At 39.0% G+C, this 25831-nt stretch overlaps 3 protein-coding genes across 4 annotated transcripts in view; 1 reads left to right on the forward strand and 2 right to left on the reverse strand.

Moving 5' to 3' along the window:
• Positions 1-980: 980 nt before the first annotated feature.
• Positions 981-4659, reverse strand: LOC114555213 (nicotinamide riboside kinase 1). Of its 2 annotated transcripts, XM_028577451.1 has the most exons (6): positions 4564-4654; positions 3833-4049; positions 2323-2413; positions 2178-2226; positions 1326-1497; positions 981-1017 (listed from the first exon to the last, which is right to left on the reverse strand). In XM_028577451.1, exons 2-6 carry the CDS (start codon positions 3859-3861, stop codon positions 1005-1007), a joined length of 354 nt encoding a protein of 117 aa, XP_028433252.1. In that variant the 5' UTR covers positions 3862-4049; positions 4564-4654; the 3' UTR covers positions 981-1004. The 2 variants fall into 2 exon arrangements, with proteins under 2 accessions (XP_028433252.1, XP_028433251.1); XM_028577450.1 differs by lacking the exon at positions 981-1017 and having other exon boundaries at positions 1032-1497; positions 4564-4659.
• ostf1 (osteoclast stimulating factor 1) lies at positions 4583-14519 on the forward strand. Its single transcript, XM_028577449.1, has 10 exons — positions 4583-4777; positions 8215-8261; positions 8423-8473; positions 8770-8833; positions 8988-9041; positions 9271-9378; positions 11737-11786; positions 12260-12338; positions 12618-12716; positions 13489-14519. Exons 1-10 carry the CDS (start codon positions 4744-4746, stop codon positions 13545-13547), a joined length of 645 nt encoding a protein of 214 aa, XP_028433250.1. The 5' UTR covers positions 4583-4743; the 3' UTR covers positions 13548-14519.
• Positions 14520-14977: 458 nt separating this feature from the next.
• The window catches only part of mapkapk5 (MAPK activated protein kinase 5), a 19522-nt gene continuing 8668 nt past the window's right edge, over positions 14978-25831 (reverse strand). Inside the window, exons 4-15 of the mRNA XM_028578200.1 lie at positions 24210-24285; positions 23194-23291; positions 22950-23058; positions 22628-22717; positions 22157-22252; positions 21952-22032; positions 21652-21839; positions 21356-21476; positions 21065-21195; positions 20447-20562; positions 19974-20078; positions 14978-18629 (exon numbers count right to left, since the gene is read on the reverse strand). Coding sequence (XP_028434001.1) covers positions 18535-18629; positions 19974-20078; positions 20447-20562; positions 21065-21195; positions 21356-21476; positions 21652-21839; positions 21952-22032; positions 22157-22252; positions 22628-22717; positions 22950-23058; positions 23194-23291; positions 24210-24285 — 1306 coding nt within the window. The 3' untranslated portion in view covers positions 14978-18534. The remainder of the gene's footprint in view (positions 18630-19973; positions 20079-20446; positions 20563-21064; positions 21196-21355; positions 21477-21651; positions 21840-21951; positions 22033-22156; positions 22253-22627; positions 22718-22949; positions 23059-23193; positions 23292-24209; positions 24286-25831) is intronic.

Genomic DNA, 25831 nt, shown 5'->3' on the forward strand with positions numbered 1-25831 from the left:
CCACATAAATATCCTAACTGCTTGAAATGAATGGCCAGTGTTTATCCCTTCAGCATCACATACCGTGCACACTCACCAATTCCAGACACCATGCTCTCCATCTCCTGCCGGGCTTTCAGGTACATTGGCCACACGTGTCCGTCAAAGTATCCAGGAGGATCAGGAGGTGTGTACGCCCGCAAACTGTCAATCCAAGAGAGCAACAGAAGTAAAAACATGGCTTTCTTTCTCTGCTTTATGTTTACAGCACCTTGATCATGAAACATGGAAATAAAATGGAAACAAAATGTATTAAAAAGGTTAAACAGAAAAGATAGCATATTGATTGTAAAATCTGACACCTTCGTCTCGTCTTGCAGACATCATACGGTATTTCCATGAAGTATCTTTTGTGAAATAGCTCATTCAGAGGCCTGGAAAAGTAAAACATAAAAAGAAACAGATAGTTATAGTATTATGACCTGGAATGTTATATTACTATTATTAAGAGTGTTAGGATAAGGATTTATCAAAGAATGGACAAAAATCACTGGAGTTCTCTTAAAAGCTTGTTTACTTGCAAGTAGAGTCAGTTTTACAGCACTCACAGCATAAGTACAGAAAATGACTGACGATTGTTCACAACAGTGTCTTTTTAAAAGGAGTTGAGAGTCAACTTAGTTATTCGGTTCATGCAATCAGTAGCTTTTCTTCTTATCTCTGGTCAGGCCCGGCGTCTCCTCCACATAGGGGCATTCTGTGCTTTTCACAAGGTCAGTGGCTCTCATGATTATTTCATGAGAAAAAGAACACAGACTTCATGCAAATAGTTTAACACTAAAATGAAGCAAAGATTATAGCAAGCATAACTCTTCTAACAAAGAGATAACTTGTCATTAAATAAATCCTGGGGAGGGGCGGCCTCTAGCTCACCCAGTAAGAGCGTTCCTGCAGCGGCGCGGGTTCGAATCCAACCTGCTGGCCTTTGCTGCATGTCATCCCCCATCTCTCTCCCCCTTTCATGTCTATCCACTGTCACTATAATAAAAAGGAAAAGCCCCCAAAAAATAATCTTTAAAAATAAATCCTGGGGGACAGCCCTTGTGGTAAAAGATAAACCACAACTGAATGGTTAGTTTCCAAAAACAGTTGGAAATCTGGACAATCTTCACATAGTTGAATATTCAGCTTATTAGCAATTAGAATTAATTAATTTGAAGCCAAATTTCACACTGCACCAACTGCATTTTCTCTGAAATTAGCATGAAGCTACATAGGTCTTTCTTAGGACCTTAAATAAAGTGTCAATAATATCTGAAATAAGCACAGTAGCCTCCCTCGTGTACCTGTGGTTGAAAATGAGGAAACCCTCCACGATCAGCACATACACCTCCTCATCAGCTGATGATGATGCTGTGTGTTCTGGGTTCAGGCCTCGTTGCTTCATGAACGACAAAGGATCTCTACGCCACGAGTCAACCTCGCACATCATCGTGTCCATGTGGAGAGCATCCAGCACTTCAACAGAATGCAATGAGAAGGATTTTCTTTGCCCAGTCAGAAAACTGCATGTATTATGAACACATTAAACTAAATGAAACAATTAATTTATCAGCACAATGCTAATCATTCTCTGGTTGCTGCTTCTCAAATTTGAGAATTTTCTGCTTTTCTCTGTTTCTATAACATTTTATTGGAAAATTGTAATTAATGTTTTTCACCATTTTATTAAGGATTATAAAAAACAATTTATATATACACAATTAAAATAATCAGTAGTTACTGCCCTAGCTTTGTTTTATTTATTCAGTTAACTACTTATTTGTATATTTCCTATACCTTTTTTATTTTATTTCCTTTTACCAAAATTAGGTGAGAAATCACTAAAATCTTTTTTTTTGAACTGAAATGTATTTAAATTTCAAATATATTGGAAATACCCATTTACATACTGTACTCACCAGTTGCACATGTTTACAACCTCCCTCCCCAGGTACAGTAGATAACAACTCTAAACAAATTCCCAGAAAAAAATACCAACAACATGACCTCAGCGTCCCTAATGGTAGCTACTTCCTCGTGTCCACATATCCATCCATAAATCTACCAACCATTTTCAGATGGATGAATGGACAGACAACAACTGCTCAGAAAATGTCTTGATGTCATGAACAAACCATTAAATAAAGTGTCCTTACTGTCATATTGCTTAAACCCATTGCTGTCCACTGGTACTATAGAATCATCCTGAAAAAAAGCATCCACTGTGATCACTACATTTTTCAAATTTTCCAGCTTAACTGCCGAAGTATAAAAGCAATGATATGATTAAAAGAAGCGTACCTTAAAATATGAATCCTGTGCAATGAGACAGCTTTTGGGTATCTTCTGGTATAGACTCCTAGAAAGAGTAGATTTTCCTCCATTGGTCATCCTGAATGAAAAACAGTGCACATTGCTAAGAACATGTTAATGCTGCACAAATTATATTAAAATTGTTACTTCTTTTACTCACCTGCTTCAAAACAGTGGATAAACTGAAATCTACAACTTTCTTGATGGAGATAATTTGCGTACCTCAGGTCAACATATCAGCCGATATCAGCTTATCGCAGATATTTTTTACATTACATGTCATTTAGCGGACGCTTTTATCCAAAGCGACTTACAATTAAGATATTTCAGCATCTGCGTACGTCCCAGTCAATAAATAATAAGAATTTCCGCAGTTTTAAACTTTAAAACATATCTTCCATCACAATTATTTAACAAAAAACACATTCAAGGGATTCTTATTGAAAATGTTTGTTTACATTATTTGTTTATGTAAAAGTAAAAAAAAAAAAAAAAATCAACCGGCTACCTTATCATATTATTTTTGTTATCAGCCTCAAAAATCCTGTATCGGTCGGACTCTAATTGACGAATATATGATTTTCTAACTGTAAAATTCAACTACTCAGTACATATTTTGGTAAGATGCTGACACATTAAATGGTTTGCAATTAAACATATGTAGGCAGATGTATCTATTGTTATCATATTTCTTAGATGTCAATCTTGAATCAGCCTCAAACATCAGGCTGTAGTCAGTACACTGTGACATCACAATATTTCGGTCATAGACCTTCATCGGGCATCCTGATTTAATTTTTCTACACACCTGTCTGCAGGGTGTGCATGAGCCAACACTTAATTTGACATTAGGAACATTTTAATTAACCATGTTATTAATTTACAAACTTTGAATGTAAAGGTAGCATTTATAAATGCAAGCACTTCACACACCACAGCCTGTTTTACCTGCACATCTGTACCTTGTCAGAGTAAACAAAAAGCTGGACAATTTGATTGCTCTTACTGACTCTCAGGACTCTGTTACACATGTTAGACACGTGACTTTTTCTATGCATAGTAACCATCTCGATTATCAGTCTTATCTTCCACATGGTTGACACATGGCTGTATTGATTTGATGGAGTCCCTGTTGCTTCAACTGCATGCATGTTGGCCAATATTAACAATTTAATAATAGGAAGCTAATGCATTTCCTGGTGCTTGTCTCTGACCTGTTTTTTGTCTCCTTGTATTTACTTACTTACATAATACACCACCAAGATAACACCACCAAGAAGTATTTCAGAACTTGAAAGTAATTAAAATTAAAACTTGCGTTTCCACTTTATATGTTATGCTATATGTTATGTTATGCTTTAAGGTTAAAAAACCTGAAAAAAATCTGACGTCCAACAGGCTATCTGGAGGCAGAATGACCCAAGAACATAAAAGGCATGCAAGCAGGTCAACACATGCAGCAGCAACACATTGTTTAAAATCCTCAGGAGTTACTTACCCGCCAACTCCTACAAGTAGTGTCTTCATTTCAGTTTTTAGTAAATAAAACTGGTAAAAGCAAATTCATTAACATCTAATGTGCAGACCTAAATAAGTAGTATGCTACACAAACATGTTGGCTACTGCTGCAACAGCTCTGTATTCACTCACGCTTTTCCGCTATCGGACGCTCGTGATTCGCTGATGGAGCTTCTACGTCACTCTCGACCTGCCTACTGAAAAAAAGAAGAAAAAAAAGACAAACATTTAGAATATGCTGTACAGTAAAATCAATACATTGTCGCAACAGAGTTCTATTGAATGAACTCTTGATAAAGTAGCCTAAGTTAAAATAAAATGAAATACTAAATGAATATAAATAAAATGTATTGTGCAGAAAGTTTAGGGTGCACATACAAAAACATCGTCAAAGCATTAAAAAAATATTAAATTAAATTAAATTAAAATTATACAAATAAATAAAGTAATATAAAAATGATGTAAAATGACGTACAATAAAATGAAATAAAAGATAAAATACATTCTACAGAGTTTACATCAAAAACATTTTTAAAAACGATGCAGTGTTTATAAAATAAAATAAAATTATAGGATTAAATTATTTAAATAAATGAATTAATCATGGAAAATAAGATAAAGTAATTTAACAATAAAATACAAGGGTTTACATCACAGACTGTATAAAATATGTTTACATATAGAAAAATCTATTTATCTATCTCAACTCACTCGTACAGGTTTAGCTTCGCGCATGCGCAACCGAACTTTTCCGCCTTGCCTGAGTAGTGCTGACTTACACTTCCTCATTGCATGGTTTAGCTAAGTGTTCACACCCCATGGTTCACACTCCAGCGACGTTTTTGAGTAAAATAACACGCAGCGGGTTTCGTTTTATTTTTATCCACGCAAATGTCGAAGCCTCCTCCCAAGCCGGCCAAGCCAGGTAAGACTAACGCTACGAAGATTTGTTGTTTAAATTGACCCGAAACTTGCGAGGACTTAACCTACCTTACACACCTTGTTGGCAATGTAAGCTTAATGGGCGGACGGTGAGCAATTCAACAGTGAATAAGATCGGCTGATTTCTGTCGTTTTTTTTTTCTGTGAAACGTTCATCACAAAGTGGAAAGAAAACTCATAACCTCTGATTAATATCAATATCCATAAGTGAACCAGGACAACAGTGGAGTTGGTAAAAGTGCCTGCACTGCTGATTGACGTGGATCCAGCTCTCAGCAGCAGGCCTCTGTGACTTCCCTATTCCCATCACTAATGCAAGGAGAGTGCCATCATTCATTGTCTTTAGGTCTTGGTTAGGAGGTAATGATGAGTGTGTGCACGCTCAATGACATCAGTCTTACTTCCTGCAAGCTCAGTCAGCGGGGGCTGCTATTTTGGTAACTCCATCGCAGAGATTAGGAAATGTGTCTATTACTCACAAAAAATGTTAGGTTTAAGCACACATATCATAGTTTTTAAAATGTAAATAAATACCATTTACCTAATGAACATGTATTACCCATAGATTGTGTCACTGCAACCAGTGTTCTCACAAGTAATGGCAGGTGTAAAAAAAATAATATCACGTGGGAAGTAACAAAAAACAAACCATCTTCACATCTGCAGTAAAGCCTGCCAGTTGCCAGTTTATTAGGTACTAGGTGTGCAAAACACACACAAATCTTTCTTCTTCTTCTTGTCTGAGTCCAAAACTAATAATAGTTTATATCCTTGATGTTCCACTTCTGGGATTGTTCCGTTGCCGCCGAAAAATTTGCCAGATTTCACTCATTTAGGCCGGATATCCGTTGCCTTGGGCTTCCTTTGTTTTGGCATTTTAAACTCCGGTCGATTTGGTTAACCTTTTCTCAGATCTCTGCAGGGTAAATCCAGACAGCTAGCTAGACTATCTGTCCAATCTGAGTATTCTGTTGCATGACTAAAACAACTTTTAAACGTACACATGTTCCACCAAAACAATTTCCTTCCTAGCCTATTTTGCAGCCGCACCGCAGCTTTTTTTCTGGTGCTTAGCACCGCCCAAGACAATTGTGATTGGTTTAAAGAAATGCCAATAAACCAGAGCAGGTTTTCCTCCCATCCCCAAATGCTTAGCCTGACAAGCCAGACACACATCAAGATGTTGGGTCTGGGAACTCACCATTGGCAGGGCTCAATCCGAGGGGCGGGATAAACGGTTGTCTTTCAAATTCCCTCTGCACGCAATAGGATAGCACTACAACCAACCAGAACTCCGAACACGTCTTCCTTTTTTAAGAATGACATCAGTCCTGTTCTTTGTTCTTTTCTCAAAGAAAAGCTTAAAGCCGATTCGAAAGACCACTGTTCGCCAGCAGCAGAAGCCATCTTCTTTGTTTTCAGGTAGCAGGGAATTCACGCGGAACTCTGCCGTCATTATGTTAAGCCCACCCACCAACTCTATACACAATGTGATTGGCCTGACTGGATTTTGGTTTTTCCAGCTCGCAAGCCAACGGAGAGTTGCTAGACGGACCCTGGCTGCAAATGACATTTGCTGCTGCTAGGGTGCGTCTAGATTTCTAGGCTACCGAATGCTATATGGATTAGCCAGAATCCTCCTCCTCCAGCTGGAGCGAAAGCGAAACTAAACTATTTGTTGCTTCTGCCTCCCGAGGAACACAGTGGAACACTTCCTTAAAATTTATGTTTTTCTTACATGAGAAAAAGTACAAACTTTTTACTAATTTGGGCTTGAAATGTAATTAATTAAAAATGCTAACGGTGCGTTCTACAAATCACTGTTTATATATAGTTGTTGGAGTTGCTTTTGCAATGAAATAACACAGCTGGAAATCATCAAAAACCCACAATCAAATGACATATACTGACAATGTTTTGCTCACACTGAGGTTCAATTTTTCTTTAGCTAGAATGAATCCTTGTATGTGCCTGAGGCTTTGAAATGCAGAGAGAACCGGGACTAGTCGTCAAAGGCTTTTGTGTGTTTTAAGCAGCATGACCGGGCCTGCAGAGTAGAAATGCTTGCTCTGTTGAACAGAGCAGGGCTTGTGCAGCCTCTCTTATTCTGAGACACAGAGACAGTGTGTTAGCTAAATAGAAACTCTCAGTAACGGCAGAGGGGAGTTACAACTGCCCAACATTTAGGCCTGTTAGCTAAATCAATCAGCTGACAGAGAAGACCCTTGTCCAGCATTATGTATCCAGAATCAAATGCATTTCACTGTAAATATCAGTTTTGAAAAAAACTCTTCATGAGTCAACAGCGGTGTTTTACACTTATTCAAATTCTGGCTTGTAAGGATCATTCATATTTGAACATTTTTGTTTATTTGTTTATTTCACAGAGAAACTACAGATACACGTTGTTGCATAGCTAGAAATAATGCAACAGATGATGTTGTAGTAATAATAAAAACAATCGTTATTTGTATAGCACCTTTTCTTAACATTACAAGGTACTGCACAAGTAAAAGCATAACAGCAAAGCAATGTGAAAGTGTTAATTATGTATGTATGTATGTATGAGCAAATATCAGATAGCACAAGCACCGTGTGTGTGTGTGTGTGTGTGTGTGTGTGTGTGTGTGTGTGTGTGTGTGTGTGTGTGTGTGTGTGTGTGTGTGTGTGTGTGTGTGTGTGTGTGTGTGTGTGTGTGTGTGTGTGTGTGTGTGTGTGTTAAAGCTCTTTTGTAGGTCTTCATGAGCTAGTTCAGCTGAGTTGTTTTAGTGAACACAGGCGCTCGGGAGCAGACATTAGGAAATGTGTGTCTAAGTGCAGGTTGCATTTCTCAGGCAGGGCTGCATGCAATTGGCTGACTGAGTTGATGAATGACGTTGACACTTCTCTGATTTATTGCACTTGTATAAGAGTAATTTACCACATTAAAGATAGCCTACATGCTGCGCTGGCCTGCATTGGTGGCAGTGTGTGTGGTTTCCCCTCACTATCTCTTTATTTATATTCTCAAGTACAATGCGTTTGCTTCTCTTTTATGTATACAGGGTCCCTCTGTATGTCATCCGATCAGTTATTCCATTCATACGGAAACAAATGTTTTGTTGGGTTTTATAGGCTTTAAAAAGGGAAAATGACTGTGTGTTTTGTTTCCGCGTGAAGTGCACATATTTCCTGCATTAAACCAGTAAAATAATTTTTTGTCCTCACTGATATGTTTTTATATATGAGAGTTTAAACGGTGAGCCTGATACACTATGAATAGTATGAAAGGAGATCATAACCTTCTTGTTCCCTAATTGACTCTTTGATTTGACATGTTCACGTTGTACAGTGGCATGGATACACAGACGATACAGGGATGACATTTACTTGTCAACAAATATTTCATTTAGCTTTAAATGTGTGTTTTCTCTTTACTAGGCCAAGTCAAGGTGTTCCGAGCACTGTTTACCTTCGACCCCAGAACGGTACGAGTGTTTAAGATGGGTTTTTCTAATATTTGATGATTGATTGAGACCATTTGCTGAGTTCATTTTTGGAATTATTTTCATTATCAATTAATCCGATGATAAATTCATTTGACATACCTCCTCCATGAATTTCAATCTATAAATAAAATATTTTTCAGCCAGACGAGCTGTTCTTTGAAGAAGGAGATTTCTTGTACATCTCTGACACAGTAAGTAAAACCTCAGAGATGTAGGTGTTTTTCTTTAAATCGTCATGTCTCATTTAGTTTGGATCTGAATTTGCATTTATTCCTCTTTCTTTGGAATCTGTGTTGCACTCTTTGCATTTTGTGCCTCCCTTTCGTGTTTCCATTTTCCACCTTTTAGTCATCTTTACGTCACTACTATTTTCCTTGCATTCATTTTTTTGTTCATTTTGTCCTGTTTGTCTCCACTCATTTGCTTCTAGGATTTTTATTTTTTATAAAAACCTAAATAAAGATATCTGCATTACTATTATCCCCAGAGTGACAGTAATTGGTGGAAGGGGACATGCCGAGGAAGGACAGGACTAATTCCAAGTAACTATGGTGAGTAGACAATACAGACGGACCAACTTTGAATTTCATTACATGTATACAGTGAATAAAATATTACTTAATACAAACATTTTGTCTCTTGTAATTGTCCCTTTATCTTTCAATCGTATATAATGCACTAATGATCTTATTTGTTTGTTTTAAGTGGCTGAGCAGGCAGAGTCTATTGACAATCCATTACACGAAGCAGCCAAACGAGGTGTGACAACTATCTACACATCTGAATTTGTTTTGTTTGTGTTTTTATTTAATTCTTTTTTGTGACCTATTATCCAAGACATCAAAGAAAATTTCTCTTTTCTGGAAACTATATAAGCAACCTTGATTTAAAAAAAAAAAAAAAAACTGTTATACTGTTTGCATTATTAGTCACCTTCGCCATTCAACTCTTTGTGTTTGTATGTGCACATACTTGTGTATTTAAACAGGCAATCTGAGCTGGCTGAGGGAATGTGTGGAAAACAAGGTTGGAATCAATGGGCTGGATAAGGCTGGAAACACTGCCCTCTACTGGGCATGCCATGGAGGACATAAAGGTAACAATAATTGTAGTGTTTAAAATGTGTTAAAGTGCCCATATTATGCTCATTTTCAGGTTCATAATTGTATTTAGAGGTTGTACCTGAATGGGTTTACGTGGTTTAATTTTCAAAAAACACCATATTTTTGTTTTACTGCACATTGCTGCAGCTCCTCTTTTCGCCCTGTGTGTTGAGCTCTCTGTTTTAGCTAAGGAGTGAGGCATCACACTTCTGTTCAATCTTTGTTGGGAGTCACACATGCGCAGTAGCTAGGTAAGGACAACTACCCAGTCAGAAGCAGAGTATGAGGGCGTGCCACGCTAGCAGCTAGGTGAGCATTGTATGTGTTACAGAGTGACGCACGTTCGTCACGGAGGTAAAGGCTGGACTACAATGGAGCTGTTTGGAGCAGTTTGTGAACACTGTTTTCTGTTGGAGATGGTAAGTTCGTCTGTGGTGGACTTTGGGCTTTTTCACTTTGTAAACCTATAACATTCACAAAAAAAGATATATAACATGATAAAGGAAAGGGAAAAAGCATAATGGCCCTCATTTATCAACCTAACGTAGAAACCAGCGCAGATATGAGCGCAGAAATCATCTTACGACCGGCTTCACGTGTGATTTATGGAATGTTCGTATCACACCAATCAGAGCGTAAGAATGGTCGTACATTGAAAAATGCAGTGGCTGGAAACGATCGTAATTTAAATATCACGCCCCAATATATTCTCGGTTTTGAGGCCTCGCCCCTACAATTTACGACATGGCGAGACGTAATCCGGCTGAGAAGCGGCACTTTTCAGAGGTGGAGATTGAAACCCTGATTTCTCAGGTTCATTTGCACTAACGTGTGTACTTTTTGGCAGCCTGAAAACTGGTATTAAAGGCTGTAGAAAGAATGCGGAATGGAAAGAGATCACTGATGCGGTCAACAGTGTTGCCGTAGTAAATCGGACTCCAGCTGAAGTTTAGCCTATTTAATTTATACATCCTTGACGCATTTTCTATAGTCCTAATAGTAATATACAGGCTTATTGCAATCTCTTAGGCCTACATGGTGTACCTATATTTAAATAAACACACGGTAGTGGAGTTTATGCAGTGTCTTTTATTTTACTCGTGTTTTTTTTCATAAGTCAGAACGAGACAACAGCTGAGGGAGAGCGCGTGTCCTCCGCCCCCCCCGTGCTGGACCACCACCTCGACCCTGTCTCCTGACAGCAGAGGGGAAAACAAGCCAAAATAACTCGGTCAATGGCAGAAATAAATCGTTCACGACATAGAAATGAAAACCTGAATAATAAATAAAAATGTTGTGCATTGTCATGTTTCCTGTAGCCCAAACATAACACTATAGGCTACCTTTTAAAAGCGAGGAATAATAATATCCTGTCTCCTTCAGTTGGGGCTGTTCTGGACACTGCTCTCTGGGCATCGGGTCATCTGGCGCCATCGCTGAATTTATGGCAGCCAGTTTCCCTGCGAGATGTTGTGCAGAACCCCACAGGCTAAAACAATGTTGCAGACTTTTTCTGCCGTGTATAGGGCCCCCCCCACTGATGCGAGCCATCTGCCCTTAAACAATCCGATGGAGCGCTCCACCGTGGCACGTGTGCGTACATGTGCTCTATTGTACCGGCTCATAGAGGTCTTCTAAAAGAGCCAGATCTGCCATTGCTGATAAGTGATCAACTGATGACTTCTCCTTCTCCTGTTAAACTGATTATATGCTGCACTGCAAGGCCACGCTGACTCAGAAACTTGCGTACACGAGTTCAGACCAGACGTGAGATTTGATCGCAGCCTACGATCACGTCCAAATTGATAAATGCCGAGCTTTGCGTAGGAATCGGCGTACGCCCGTCGTGCGCCTGTTTTAGGTCGTACGCACGTTTCATAAATGAGGGCCAATATGAGCACTTTAAGATTTACTTTATTGCATGGATTAAGGCCACAAAAAAGGCATCTTATTTTAACAAACGCTCTTAATTTTCAGATTGGCAGCAGCTGTGATTGGGTTGACAGATTGTCTACAGTACTTTGTTGGGGCAGTGACTGAATGTAATTTCATAAATCTTAAATTGTGACACACTGGCAAATTTGTTTTACATGAGAAGAACAAAAAAACAGGAACTTTGTCTATGAAAGTGTTCCAGTTCTTCTTTGAGAGAGAGAGAGAGAGAGAGAGAGAGAGAGAGAGAGAGAGAGAGAGAGAGAGAGAGAGAGAGAGAGAGAGAGAGAGAGAATTTAGTAAAAAATGGTAAATGTTTCTTTTATTGAATGTTGTTCCTGCATGATTGTTATGTGATACGTGTCATTAACTCTATGCTTAATCCGTCACTCAAAGTTCTCGTTCTTTCTGTCTATCAGATGTGGTGGAGGTGTTGCTAAGCCAGCCCAACGTGGAGCTCAACCAGCAGGTGAGATGGGTTTAAAATATATCCATCATGTTACTTGGAAAAGAAATGGACAGATGAAAAACGCTTGATCCATTCATGATACTCCAAGATGGGTGACAAAGTAAAAGAAAAACCAAGCAAGGGATCACTCAATGGTTTTATGACTGACATATCCACCACCATCATCAAAACACTAAGTGAAGGAATATGTTTTAAAAAGAATTATGAACATCCCTCCAGTAGAGTTTCAGAGACTTCTGTGCCAAGCCGCAGTGAAGGATGATGATGGCCCGACATATTACCCAGACACTTTATGTTGGTTTCTCCTTTGAATTTGTCACCCATCTGTATTTCTGGTATCAAAAACCACCAACATTTCTTTAAAACTGTGGTTTGGGTCACACATTGGGGTGTGGTCACACATCTTAGTTTAATGATGTCAAAGTGAATGCTTGTCAGGGCTATGTTGTTGATGTTAGTGCTTTGTGTTTCAGAATAAACTTGGGGACACCGCTCTGCACGCTGCTGCCTGGAAGGGTTATTCTGACATTGTGGAAATGTTACTGAGCAAGGGTAAGTATCTCTCCACGTCTTTTTTTATTTGGTTTTAATGAAAAAGAAATTGGCCAGCAGGTCATCTTGTTTATTGGATTGGATATTGAAACAGAGTGAAGAAACGGAGGGAAAACCGCAGGTTTTAACAAACCCTAATATTAGAATATGTGGCTCCAGATTGAGGAAACAATAACCAGCTGACTGTCCATGTTTTATGCGTGTTCTTACATGCACATAGTTATATTTTTGTGTCAGTTATTTGTGTCTAGTCTTTTGATGTGAGTATGCATGTTTCAGATCCAAGGACAGACATTAAGAACAATGAGGGTAAGCTGGCTCTGGAGATGGCCACCAACGCAATGTGTGCGTCACTTCTCAAAAGGAAGCAGGGAAGCAGTAAGTCGAGCTGCCGCTAAGGGGCAGCCTCTCAGCACTCACACATACAGTATCACCAGGACAGGCCACACACTCTCACAGGGAACTTGATCATATGCTTTTTTTACTCAACTTGGGTTGACTGTCCAGCAACTAGCTTAGACAGTCCTTGAGATTAGTACCAATGCAACAAAGATCACTGTTTAAGGGACGAGCAGTAACCGGTATGATGTGTATGTTTTGTTCACTACTACAACCAGTGAACAGGAAGCCCTAACAGAAACTGAACTTGATCAACGGGCTGTGAAATCCAGTAAGCTTAAAACTTAACTGAGCATCTGCAGATGCTTTTGAAAATAGTTAGCAAATTTAATGTAACCTTTGTGCCTGAGAAATTATAGTTTACTGAAGACAACGGCTGCCCATTTGTGACACCCTGCCTTATCCATGCCCTAGTCTTGTGTAAACGGCATGAAATAGGTGTATTGCATGTAATCAGATTGATATTTTTGGGGGGGGGTCAGCCCAGTTTTGGCAAAAAAAGGTTTCAAAACAGGTCCTTGTTGTTGAAGGGGAATGAGGAGTAAGAGATTTGGAGGCTATTAAACTCAAGGAGACTCTCATACAGGGTATTTATTATGAACCATGTAAAACATGCTTAGAACTTAATTTGCAAAAGATGCAACAGGCATTCAGCCACTAATGTTTAAAGGTGCACAGGTTTTGCAGGAAAACCTAAGCAGTGAAATATTGAAATATTCCTGTTATTTACCGTCCATTTCTCTTGTTTCAGACATCACCCGCACACACAGCAACGCTGAAGAGTATTTGGACGATGAGGACTCGGACTAAGCCAACCCTGTTGAAACATCATCACCGTCTTCCATTGGGGTTTGGGCGATCGTGGAGCGCAGAGAGTTTTATTTCAGACCTAAAATGGATTTGCTGCTCTGTTTCCAACTGTAACTCCATTTTAGTTCCATTATTTTGTGTGAACGCCTCAGTTCTCGGCCCTCTGTATCACGTCAGTGAAATTGCAAAGCATTGAATTGATGCGTTTTACAGTTTGCTAAGTGCATTTCCACCTGTGGGGGATTTGTCTAGGATGTTATGGACTGAGGGGCAGAATATATGTTGTAGTGGAGAAGGGACCAAAGGCTCTAAGAAACACATTCCACAGATTGTGTTTAACCTATTTACGCTGGGCATTAAAGTGCCAGTGCAGATTAAAAGATTGATCTAGTGTGTGTCTAGTTAAGTTTTAATGTTCCACTTAAATTACTGAAGTTCAAAACCACCCAAAAGGAACTGAAACACGTAATTTCTTGGAGCTCTATCACAACCACACAGTCTATGCTCGCAACTAGGCATAATTTAGATCTGTTTATGTACATCTGGGAGGCAATGCAACATTTGTATTTAACTTTAATATTTCCCCTTCATGAGGGACCCAATGAGACATTTTCTTGTGTTATCTGCTTGGTCAAATTAAGGGTTCCAGTAATGTCCACAAATTGGCTTGGTAGGGGAAAGGTTTCTGTTAACGGTCTTGAATGGCAGGAATCATCCTCCCCCACCTTCATAATGTCATGAAACTCACCTCTTACTCTCTTGTACTGCACATATTTTGGTCTGTATTATAACACTTGCACTGCTATTAAAGATCAGTACAGTTTAATTAAAAAAAAAAAAATCTGCCCCATGTAAAACAGACCCTCAATTAACTTTTCATCTTTCAAGCTTTTGATAGTGTGAGTTCCATCCTGGGAGCAAATTTCTGGTTTTATTGCTGCTTTCCAATAAATTCTATATATATATATATATATATTAAAAAAGTGCCTTAAATATGTGCAACGTAGAAAGTGTGTCTTTGGTTACGTGTCAATGTGAACAAGGTTTTTGTCTTCGTGAATTTCTGAAGATGATTTTGTTCTAGATTTCTATCTGCGGTCTTCAATCTACAATAAAATATTTGTAACAAAATGTCACAGAGTAGACTTTTTTTTTTTAAGTTTAGAATAAATAGTTTAGAGAAAATTAAGTTGTCTGTCAAAAGGATCTTTAGATGCAAGTGTAAGATTAAATACTGTAATTTTTCCCAAATAAGCCATACTAGAGATAATTAATTACTCAAAGCTTCTTACAGCAAGCCAAATTCCTCTCATTACTAACTGTATGTGTGCAAACAAACCTATCCTTCACATGTAAAGTAATACCACTGTGGGCTATATATTAATCTGCACAGGAATTCTCTCAACTCAAACACTACAAAAGAAAACATGTTCAAAAGTCAAAGAATTCCTTTATTTCAAAGTCAGCCTGTTGACGATGTTCCAAAGAAGACAGAATCGGCAAAGAAATAGATGTGTAGACAAAAATACAGCAAGTCTTTCATGAGAGATTCAGTTACATGCTACATAACTGTCAGGCCAGAGAAAAAAAAAGAGACCATTAAAAGCAGAGAAAAGGCTCCAAACTTTGAAATGATTCCTTTCCTTGAAATTTCTTCCTGATTTAACACAAACAGGAATGGCTCAAAACATATAAAACCCACCTTTCCATACTTTACAAGTACACATACAGCAGAGGAAACGGAAGCAACTGGTATTTATCAAGAGTAGTAAGTGCTGACTAAACCCTTTCAGGCCATTTTTAATGAGCTGGTATTTTAAAAAAAGGACACAGTTTTGCTATTTATCCTTAGTCAGCATCTATGTAGGGAACAAGAAATGTTTCCTTGTATAAAATGAGAAATCTTGTCTCACTTTACTGAGCAGATGAGAGTGGAAGTGACTAGTGGAAGCTATAAAATATTTGTGAAATATGTCTAAAGCGGCGTTAGCCTGAATGTCGTTCTGAGGGCCTCCTGCAGCAGCAATGCTGGGGAGGGAGGGAGGGAGGTAGCATCTTAAAACAAACTGCCCCTCTGGGATTTGTAGTAACACTGAGCCAGACTGAGCACTGAACAGCAGCAGGTGTCTAAGTATGACTGTATTTTTCCCTTAGGGTTTTCATTGTTAGAAGTATCAATATCCAAATACATTCCTTGACTTTACAGTAGATGCTAATAAACTAGCCTTCAATGATAATGCTCACTCAGGTAGCAGATGATATACATTCTGTTATAGTGGGTGGGGGAGGAGACTTAAAGGAAGCACACACGCACAGGCACACACGCACAGGCATGCGCACACACGCACAGGCACACACACACACGCACACACACACACGCACACACACACACGCACAGGCACACACGCACACACCAAAGGTCAAAGTAAAACAAAACGGCAGCAATAGGTTTAACTTCCAGTGAGAGGCTCTGCTGATTCTGCAATACTGTTTGTTTGATGTATGATTTAACAAAAAAAAAAAAAAAAAACTTGACTGCTGCATATTAAAGCAAAAGTTCGACATTTTGGAAAATACGATTAGCTTTGCAGCGTAGATGGGAAGATTGATACCACTCTCATATTTTCCCGTTAAATATAAGACACCAGCACTGAAACTCTTCCTTTTTAGAGGACATCATTTCCCCCAAAAATTATAACTATAATAAATTAACATCAACAAAATGTTGCCAAACCAATACACCGATTTGTGGAATGAAAACAAGCAATCACAGCCAAAAGGATAAGTATCAATCACTAATTAAATGATTTAGTTTCCCCTTTATCCTGTAATTTATACTGAGCAGTAAAGGATGAAGATACCGCCCACATTTTACATTTGAACGTAAAAATAGCCATGTAATATTAACGCCTTTTCAAACACAAGCTGTGGTTATCGTTAAGCTTTTACAGTAGACAAACCATCAAGACAGTCAAAATGATCTCTCAGAATCATGTCAGTAATGATTGCTTTTGTTCACATTTTTGTTTTAAAGCCAAACTTAAATAATACAGACGCTTTCCTTCATGACAGTTACAAATGGTGTGAAAAAGTTCAGCTTACATATCACTGTCCTGTCTCCAAAATGTCAATTCATTTGTGAGCTAAGAAAAACAGCCATGTTTTTATCTGTGTGACAATGCATTTTACTGATAATGCAATATGTTTTTAAATGGTTTATTAAGCGTAAGAAAATGTTCTCAACCAACAAAGGAACACCTGATCCTTTAGTTTATCTCAAAATTGGAGATACAAGTTTGTCACTGGACAGCAACAATATATTGCACCAATGTTTGCTAATTACTCAGAATATTATATATCTTTTCATTAAGGTAAAAAACACATGGTTAATGCAGTAATCGGGACATGAAAATATGTTCTGCTTAAAGCCAAGACCTCATCAAAGGGGAATTTCATGAACTTCTGAGGATTTTCAAAAACAAACAAATAACATTATTACCGATATAATCAGGCACTCAACAAGAGAACTTGCACTTTCAGCCATCTAAGCCTTGTTTTCAGTTAATCAAGGACATATTAATAACAAAATAAAAGAATGAGGATAAGCGAAGGGAGGGAGCATTTGCTGGTATTCAGACCATTGTAATGACAATTGATACTTGATATCTTTTTTTCACTACCATGTACATGCATACACTATGAATACATAATTAAATGATTGCCCTATTGCACATTCAGTAGCACTGCAAGTTTGATGCTGCTAGTGGAGGCTGAAACCCTTCTTCTGATCTTTTCTGGCATAAAGACATCGACTACATTGCACCAAAAATGCTCGGTGTTTTTGTGTCTCTGTTGGTTTAAGTAGCAACCACTTTTGCTTTAAAAGGACTTAAATATTAACTGACTCTGGTCTGAATTCCAGTAGATACAACTTTACATCAAAGCAGCTCATGTTGCGCCAGTTCCACAGATCAACAACTTTAACCAAAGACTGAACTTAAGACCTGTCAGAATCAGATATGGGAAGACGTATAAAAATGCCTTTATATAAAATAATTAACTTCATTTTAGTTGTCAGATACAAACTTCAGAAGCTGACAAGCAGTATCAGCACTTCATATGTACGAGTTGAACTCAAGAGTTTGTGAAACCTTCATGGATCTAGTTGAGAAACAGATTGACAATAAAGTTTTAACTTAACTGGAGCTTTCAACCCTATATGGAAACACGGCATCTTCTAAAGAAGATTTTTTTTGTCAAAACACATTGATCTAAATCAGCCATAGTGTTCATGACTATTCAGTCGGCTTCAAAATCAGCTTCAAAAAAGGGTTTGTGACGAGATGAATTTGGGGCTGCATTTGTCTATTTCATGACACTTTCTTTTTACATCAATTTCCACTCTGCCTTGAACTCTACACAACAAAAAGGTCAAGGGAAAGCTAAAAAAAAAAAAAAAAAAACTATTCATATAATGTAAATGCAGTCTGAGAATCAAGAGTTTGTGTAAAAGAACAAAGTCACATCGTAGACAGCTTCTCTCAACTAGAGTCCACTGGCAGGCTACAAGTAAAGTATAAAATAATGGAACTCTTTGTTTAAATAAATAAAAGTCTTAGGATGGTTAAAAGAAAATGGAATAAAATGAAATAACTGGGATAAAACACGTGACTCCTTGGACAAAATCCCCTCCCAGAAAATAATTTCTTTAACTGATTTTTCTCTTCTTTTCTCTTTTTTGCAAAAATGAAAATATAGGTTTTTTCAATGTTTGTTGCAAGTGTCCATTTAAAAAAAAAGTATAGTACCAATGAGTCCTCTTTGAAATATATCTACAGCTGTACAATAGGTCTTGCAAGTGAATTCATGAAAGAAAAAAAAAGAAAAATTAGCGCATCATTTTACATAAAAAAAGCCTCTTTACAGATATGGGTTAAAAAAGGGTCATAATAAACAATATAAAAAGAAGATAGAAAGACAGCGTTTGCTAATTAGATTCTTGGAGATTTGTCTTCTCTTCGATGGCCTGTTTCACTATTTCAGCCAACTTCAAGCGGTCGACTTTATCGGAGAAGGATCTTCCTGCAATGGAAAAGCTTCTGGTTAAGGACCTGGTAACACAAACAACAAAAACCTACACATAAATGAGTAATACTTTTAAATGGAAAAGGGATCAAGACTGTACTGCTCAACTACTTCACACCAACCTATCATTTGTGTTTTTCACTTTATCTGTTATCTATTAGGCTTTAAAGTTCCAATCTCGAAGATATTCACTTCGTTGTCTTTGGGGACGCCTATGGCGAAATCGCAGGTCTGTTTTTGGATCTCAATTCCCAGAGATTCAAACAGTCACCTTTGTGACGTCCGTCAGTTGGCGGAGACCTTTTAAAACAGTACGCCGCTTCACACACAAGTGAGTTAAGGGGGCGAGTCTGTTGTGTTAGCTCCACTTACCCTCTTTGGTGGACCAACCACTGCTGGGTGATGGAAAATTGTCACTAACTGTGCGCCGCATGTGATTTTTCCCCGGAATGTCGCCCAAGACACCCAGTTCGTAATACTGCAAATGCAAGGGCTTTCATCAGTGGGCCGTAGGCTCAATCACCATTGTGTTGCCTCATTCAGCGATAAATAGTGGCTTAACAGACATTTATTTAAATGAAAATCTTCGAGATTATTACTTTAACAATTGAGACTGTAAGAAAGAATATATTCAACATTGTTTTCTGTTGATGTTTGGTGGACATATTTGGCTCGAATAATTAGGGCTGCACAGTTATTTACAGTATTGATTAATCTGCTTATTATTTATCTCAATTCATTGCTTGGTCTATAAAACATCAAATAATAATGAAAGAAGGCCTTCACAATTTACGAGACACCTTCTAATTGCTTGTTTAGTCCAAAACCCCAAAATGATGATCAATTTATTATCTCATAAGACAAAGAAAAGCAGCAGGTCGATGCATTTGAGAGGCTGCAACTAAGTAATGTTTGTCATTTTTGCCTGAAAAATGGCTTAAACAATGAATCAATTGACCAATCGTTTCAGTTCTACTGATAATCCATCAATCCTCGGCCATTCAAGATCACTTCCTGTTTGAACTACAACGTAACGGACTGAGCTGTGTTTGTAACTGCAACTGTTTTATTGGGCAGGCAGATAAAGTAAAAAGGCCAGATAATGTGGGGCATCATAACAGCAAAATAAATATGAGGGAACAGAAACATATTGCTTATAGTTGCTAATGTTACATGAATTTACAATGAATGACAACTACTAGCAATTTCTAACAGCTTTTTTTGTTACTAGATATCAAAAGCAAGTAAAACAGCTGCTTTGCATTTAATTGTTTAATACAAAAGAGAATTAAGACGGCATTTGCCAGATATACAGTAGACAAGATTAAAAATGGTACTGACCATCCCAGCTAAGCCCCTGCAGGCCGTCTCTCAGCAGTTTACAGTCTCTGTTGAACCTCCAGGCTTCATACATCACCTCATTCAGCTTGTCATCCTCATTATCTCCTGGACAAACAAAAAGTGGTCACTTCGGACGCTACTCACTTTCTCTCAGTGCTGTTTTATATGACTCACCGTCGGCCCGACTTGGACCAACGGCCGATGATCTCCCTGGTGTGTCAGCACCTTAATATAGCGAAATTTATGGAATAGCCAGTTTTGTTTTTATTCCCAGCCAGTAAGAAGTCTTTTTCCTTAGTTGAACAGAAATGACTGAAATGTAGATATGTCATCTGTGGTGTACTGTGTTGTGTGTATTATACCAGTATATAATGATATGCAATATATAGAGTGCACAGTATGTATTCAGTAAAATGCTGGTTTCATGTCTGTTTTCAGTCTAGTTAGTTAAAAATCTATGAGGGTTTACTGACCAGCTTGTGGTAGTATACACTGTGCAATGACGTCTCGTAATTTTTCCAGAGCTACGTTGGAGTCTTCCCCTCCATTCTCTGGGTCATGAATGAAGAAACTGTCACTGGGCTTGGGGCTGCAACACGGACACCAAGACACATTTCAGACCAAACTTTGACCCAATTGATGAGTAATGCATTGCTACAGGAAGGCAGATAGGAACATCAGAAAAACATTCTCACCCTCACTGAGCTACTGTCTCTTATCAGTACAATCATCATCAAGCGTAACGTATATATATTTCAAATACAGGGAAAACTTTTTAAAGCTATAGTGCGTTTCTGTCGCCCCAATGAGGAATTCTGTCTCAGAAACACTGTCGGCGCATCCACATGCCTTCCGTGATCGCGCATGCGCCCCCCTCCCCTCCACGCAGTTGAAAATAGCCAAGGACACGGAGAATAAAAAAAAAACACGGACTCTTCAAAAGAGGTAATTATCCTCACTCAAGCTTCTGCGCAGGAATGTCACCGGACGTTCATTAATATCAAAAAGTTACGCACAAAAGCTTTAAAAAAAAGGCACAAGATGAGAAGTGTTTTTTTTTTAATTATAAAAAATAACAAATGCAATCATACCCTAGCAGTTTCCGCTTCCTGAGGATTGGGTTGTTGACAGAGTTTAGAGGCTTCAGGCCGACATTATGATCCTGAATTCTCATGTTGGCCAGCTGCTCTGCATGGGCCTGCTGGATACCTGCAACTACCGCCTGGAAGGTATAAAGGACAGACAGTAAGAATAGGAAGAAGAGGACGCCAGCACTCTAACTTTCAACACTGGCCTCAGCTGGTCAATTCATTCAGCAACAGCAGCATAACCGTACAACATTGGTGCAATGCAAGATTTTGCACCTTTAACTTCCCCCTCACCTTGTCCATCATCATCTGGGCGGAAGGCAGCACGTTGTCGAGTGCCTCAGTGCAGTTGAGCCAAGGGTGAGACAAGACTCCCTCAATAGTCAGCCTCTCCTCTGGCTTCACCTTCAGCAGCCTGCAGGGGGCAGACGAGGAGGGAGTACAAATTATTGGAAAGAAAAAGGGATGAATGAGGGAATGTATGAATCAAAGTAGGGAAGTAGGAGAAAAGGAGTAAGGAAATGCTATGTTCTGGGAGCACAGCAAGATGAGGTAACCAGACCAGAGCAGGAACAAAGAAAATGACTCACTTGCGTACAATGTCCTTGGCCATCTCCGAAATCTGGCTCCACTCATCTTCAGGAAAGTCAAAGCTGCCAGTCATAATTTTCTTCCTCATGTCCTTCGGGATGGTGCGACTGTGGTGCTTGGAGTAGAACGGAGGATAGCCACACAGCATCACGTAGATGATCACCCCGAGAGACCACAAGTCACAGCTCTGAAGAACAATATTTTCGTATTACATACAGTAAATATTCAGTAGTGATATTTGAGGGACAATACTTGCCACAGTAGGCCGAAAAGCTTAGTTCAACAGGTTTGGGTCTCACCTTGTTATAGGTATAAGGAGTGGGTGAGGTAGGTATAATTCCAGACTTTTCTTTCTGGTGTCGTCTTTGAGCCTCAAGTACCTGAGCAGGAATAACGGCAGAAAGGATACATCGTTTAAATGTGCATCAACTTTCATTATTGCTGAATTTAAGAATCTGTGTGTACGTATTTTTGGACGACTTCTATGTGTTCTATGCTTTTTACCTGAGGTGCTACATAGTAGGGAGTGAATTGAGGGGTCATTAAGTCTCCTTGATCAATTTTGGCAAAGCCAAAGTCACACAACTTCACAGGTGCATCCTGTGGAAAAGACAGAATTACAAAGTGAAACATGAACGTGGAGCGAGCAAAGAAACTAATTTCTGGCTTGAGTTTCACTTGACATTTTTTTGTAATTATTCATTCAGGTTCCAGAGAGATCATTGTGTTGCCAGAGTCAGGGTGGATTTTGAAGTCTAGGACTGAAAATGCAAGGTAGATATTTCCAAATCCTATACATTATCCTGGCCAATTTCTGCCAAATACAGTTTTCAATTAGTGTCTTAAAAAGTACAGCTGCAGCCTTAAAAGTTCAGCAAAGTTTATTTTCCTTTGTAGTAAAAGCATCAGTAGTGGCATCAGTCGTAGTACACTTTTAAAATTGCAGTATTTATGTCTGGAACTTTAGCTACTTACCAGAGAGTTATCCTTAAAGAGCAGGTTCTCTGGCTTCAGGTCGCGATGTGCAATATTTAGGGAGTGACAATGTTCCAAGGCTTGACTGATCTACAGGAGGAAGAGACATCAAACTGAGACACCACTCAAACTATACACACATACACACTATGTGTATGTATGTGTGTGCGTGACCCATGTCTGGTTGTAAGTGGGTGTGCCTCCATATAAACCTTTGCTGTGAGAGCTTGTGGCAGAAGCTCTTGAGGTGTGTGTGTGTGTGTGTGTGTGTGTGTGTGTGTGTGTGTGTGTGTGTGTGTGTGTGTGTGTGTGTGTGTCTAACCTGTTTAGTGACCTGGCTGGCCATCTTTTCAGTAAAGTGCCTGTGCTGACTGATTCTGTGGAACAGTTCGCCACCCTCCATCATCTCCATAACAATCAGGAGTCTCGCTCTGTAAGAAACAAGAGAGGAGGTGTGAACATGTCAGAGGACAAGAGCAAAAGAGAGGAGGTGGATTGACGTACACTTAAAAAATGGAATTCATGGGATTCCACACTAACAAATTCACACACACAGAGCTCTTTACCTCGGGCTGGACTCATGCGGGAACTGAACACTATTTGCGTAAACTTCCAGGATTTGCACTATGTTTGGATGGTTGGCACACATCATATGGAGACGCACCTGCATGGAAGAGAATCAAACACTGAGTATACATGTATACAGTAATTCTATTTAATGTTACATTTCCATTTAAACATGTGAAATAACTACAACACAGAACAGCACAGAGAGAGAGAGAGAGAGAGAGAGAGAGAGAGAGAGAGAGAGAGAGAGAGAGAGAGAAAGAAAGAGACCTGGAAACTGAAGGTGGTTTAGTACTTTAGTAGAGGAGCTGTGACACAAGAACCACAACAGAAATAGGTTTTACCTGGCTTCCAAGAATCTGCCTTATGAATTGTTAAATAGAACTAACAGATAATACAAATATAACTGCAAATCATGCAGTGAACAAAAGGGAGGCTTCTTCCTACTAACTAATTGCAATGATGCAAATTATGATGCAAAATATGCAGCAACACAGACCAAGACAGCGTAACCTTTATAAACCAAACATGTAAACTGAACTCATCATTACTGTGCACGCACACACAAAAGATAGTATGTATCCAAGGTACACCCTCATTTAAAAAGATAAAAGTGCTTTAAGGATACATTCTTTAGCATAATAATCTTTGTTTATTTCTTCCTATGTGACAGCTTTCACAGTTCAGCAGCGGGAGCTCTTCTGAAGAAAGTATGGGTTGCTTGTTTTGACTGCAAGTCTCACTGCCTAAGTGCTATATAAGCTGCTTGATCAAAACAGAAGGCTGCTAATGACATGGGAAGGCTGCTAGATACAGTGTTTACCACAGAAAGACAATGTTACGGACAAAGATGCCCATCCAAACAGACAGAGGAGGCACGGGAGACAGATTGACAAGGAAAGAAAAAACTGAAATGAATAGAGACTGATAACAGGCAGGCAGGCAGACAGAACAAAGCATATTGATACAGCCATAGAAAACAAACAACAGGCATACAAACAGTGTTTCCTCTAACCTCATTCCTGGCCTTGGGGCGATCAATGAGGATCTTTAGGGCCAGGCGTTCCTGAGAGGTCTTCTTCATACAAACTCTGAACAGGAAGAAAACAGAGTCAACAAACATCTAGGTAGTTTCTGTAGTCTGGTGTTTCTGTTACCAAATCATTGCTCCGTTTGTCATCGATGTTGGATGTATCCGAGTCGTAGAGCTACATCGGCCGACATTAGGCTTATTACAGTTATAATCAGTATCAGCTTATATGTCAGTCTATAAGTTACAAGAAATTGCAATACAAAAATGCCAAACTACATGTCAGGTAATTCAGATCAAGTGTAGGCACTACATAATTAGTCTATCCACAAGTAGATTATCTTAGTTTTAGTAGTATACATCTTGGTCACAAAGTCAGACTATAGTTTGAACAATGTTTGGCTGCACAACATGAATTTGTGGTGCTTGTTTAGGGGTTCATTTCTATTCTTTTTTAATTAGCTTTAGGCGTTATTGTCAATTTCTTTGTGTTTGAATGTAGTTCTACAGGTGTTAAAGTCTAGGTAATACTGTATGTGCTATGAAGCTAAATTTGGCCTGATATAAACACAGAGACAAGAAAGCAGCCGACTACACAGAGTTCAGAACATTATTTTGTCAACATCACAGTTTGTTATGAGACATATGAATCTTGTCTGCATCTTTGTAATAAGAGTAAAACCACATAAAGCTATCTGAGTCTGTCAGCCATCTGAGTCTGTCAGTATATATATATACACACACACACATATATACACACACACACACACATATACACACACACACACACACACACACACACACACACACACACACACACACACACACACACACACACACACACACACACACACACACACACACACACACACACACACACACACACACACACACACACACACACACACACACACACACACAATGGAGGGGAAATTGTCATCGTAGGTGCATGTCCACTGTGAGAGACATAATCTAAAAAACAAGATCCAGAAATCACAATGTATGTTTTTTTTAACTATTTATTGGTATGACACAGCTGCAAATAAGTATTTGAACACCTGAGAAAATCAATGTTAATATTTGGTACAGTAGCCTTTGTTTGCAAGTACAGAGGTCAAACGTTTCCTGTAGTTTTTCACCAGGTTTGCACACACTGCAGGAGGGATTTTGGCTCACTCCTCCACACTTTTCTTTCTGGTTTCTGGGCTGTCGCTGAGAAACACGGAGTTTGAGCTCCCTCCAAAGATTCTCTATTGGGTTTAGGTCTGGAGACTGGCTAGGCCACGCCAGAACCTTGATATGCTTCTTACAGAGCCACTCCTTGGTTATCCTGGCTGTGTGCTTCGGCTCATTGTCATGTTGGAAGACCCAGCCTCGACCCATCTTCAATGCTCTAACTGAGGGAAGGAGGTTGTTCCCCAAAATCTCGCAATACATGGCCCCGGTCATCCTCTCCTTTATACAGTGCAGTCGCCCTGTCCCATGTGCAGAAAAACACACCCAAAGCATGATGCTACCACCCCCATGCTTCACAGTAGGGATGCTGTTCTTGGGATGGTACTCATTCTTCTTCCTCCAAACACGGTTAGTGGAATTATGACCAAAAA

This window comes from Perca flavescens, chromosome 5, assembly GCF_004354835.1.
Source record: "Perca flavescens isolate YP-PL-M2 chromosome 5, PFLA_1.0, whole genome shotgun sequence".
Lineage (NCBI taxonomy): Eukaryota > Metazoa > Chordata > Actinopteri > Perciformes > Percidae > Perca > Perca flavescens.

Excerpts from the sequence above, each read along its gene's own strand:
- LOC114555213 (XM_028577450.1), bottom strand. The coding sequence starts at position 3,861 with ATGAAGACACTACTTGTAGGAGTTGGCGG. Across the intron at positions 2,414-3,832 it reads CTACTTGTAGGAGTTGGCGG|GATGACCAATGGAGGAAAAT; the intron begins GTAAGTAACTCC and ends TTTTTCATTCAG. Across the intron at positions 1,498-2,177 it reads TGGGTTTAAGCAATATGACA|TGCTGGATGCTCTCCACATG; the intron begins GTAAGGACACTT and ends ATTCTGTTGAAG.
- ostf1 (XM_028577449.1), top strand. The coding sequence starts at position 4,744 with ATGTCGAAGCCTCCTCCCAAGCCGGCCAAGCCAG. Across the intron at positions 4,778-8,214 it reads TCCCAAGCCGGCCAAGCCAG|GCCAAGTCAAGGTGTTCCGA; the intron begins GTAAGACTAACG and ends TCTCTTTACTAG. Across the intron at positions 9,379-11,736 it reads ATGCCATGGAGGACATAAAG|ATGTGGTGGAGGTGTTGCTA; the intron begins GTAACAATAATT and ends TCTGTCTATCAG.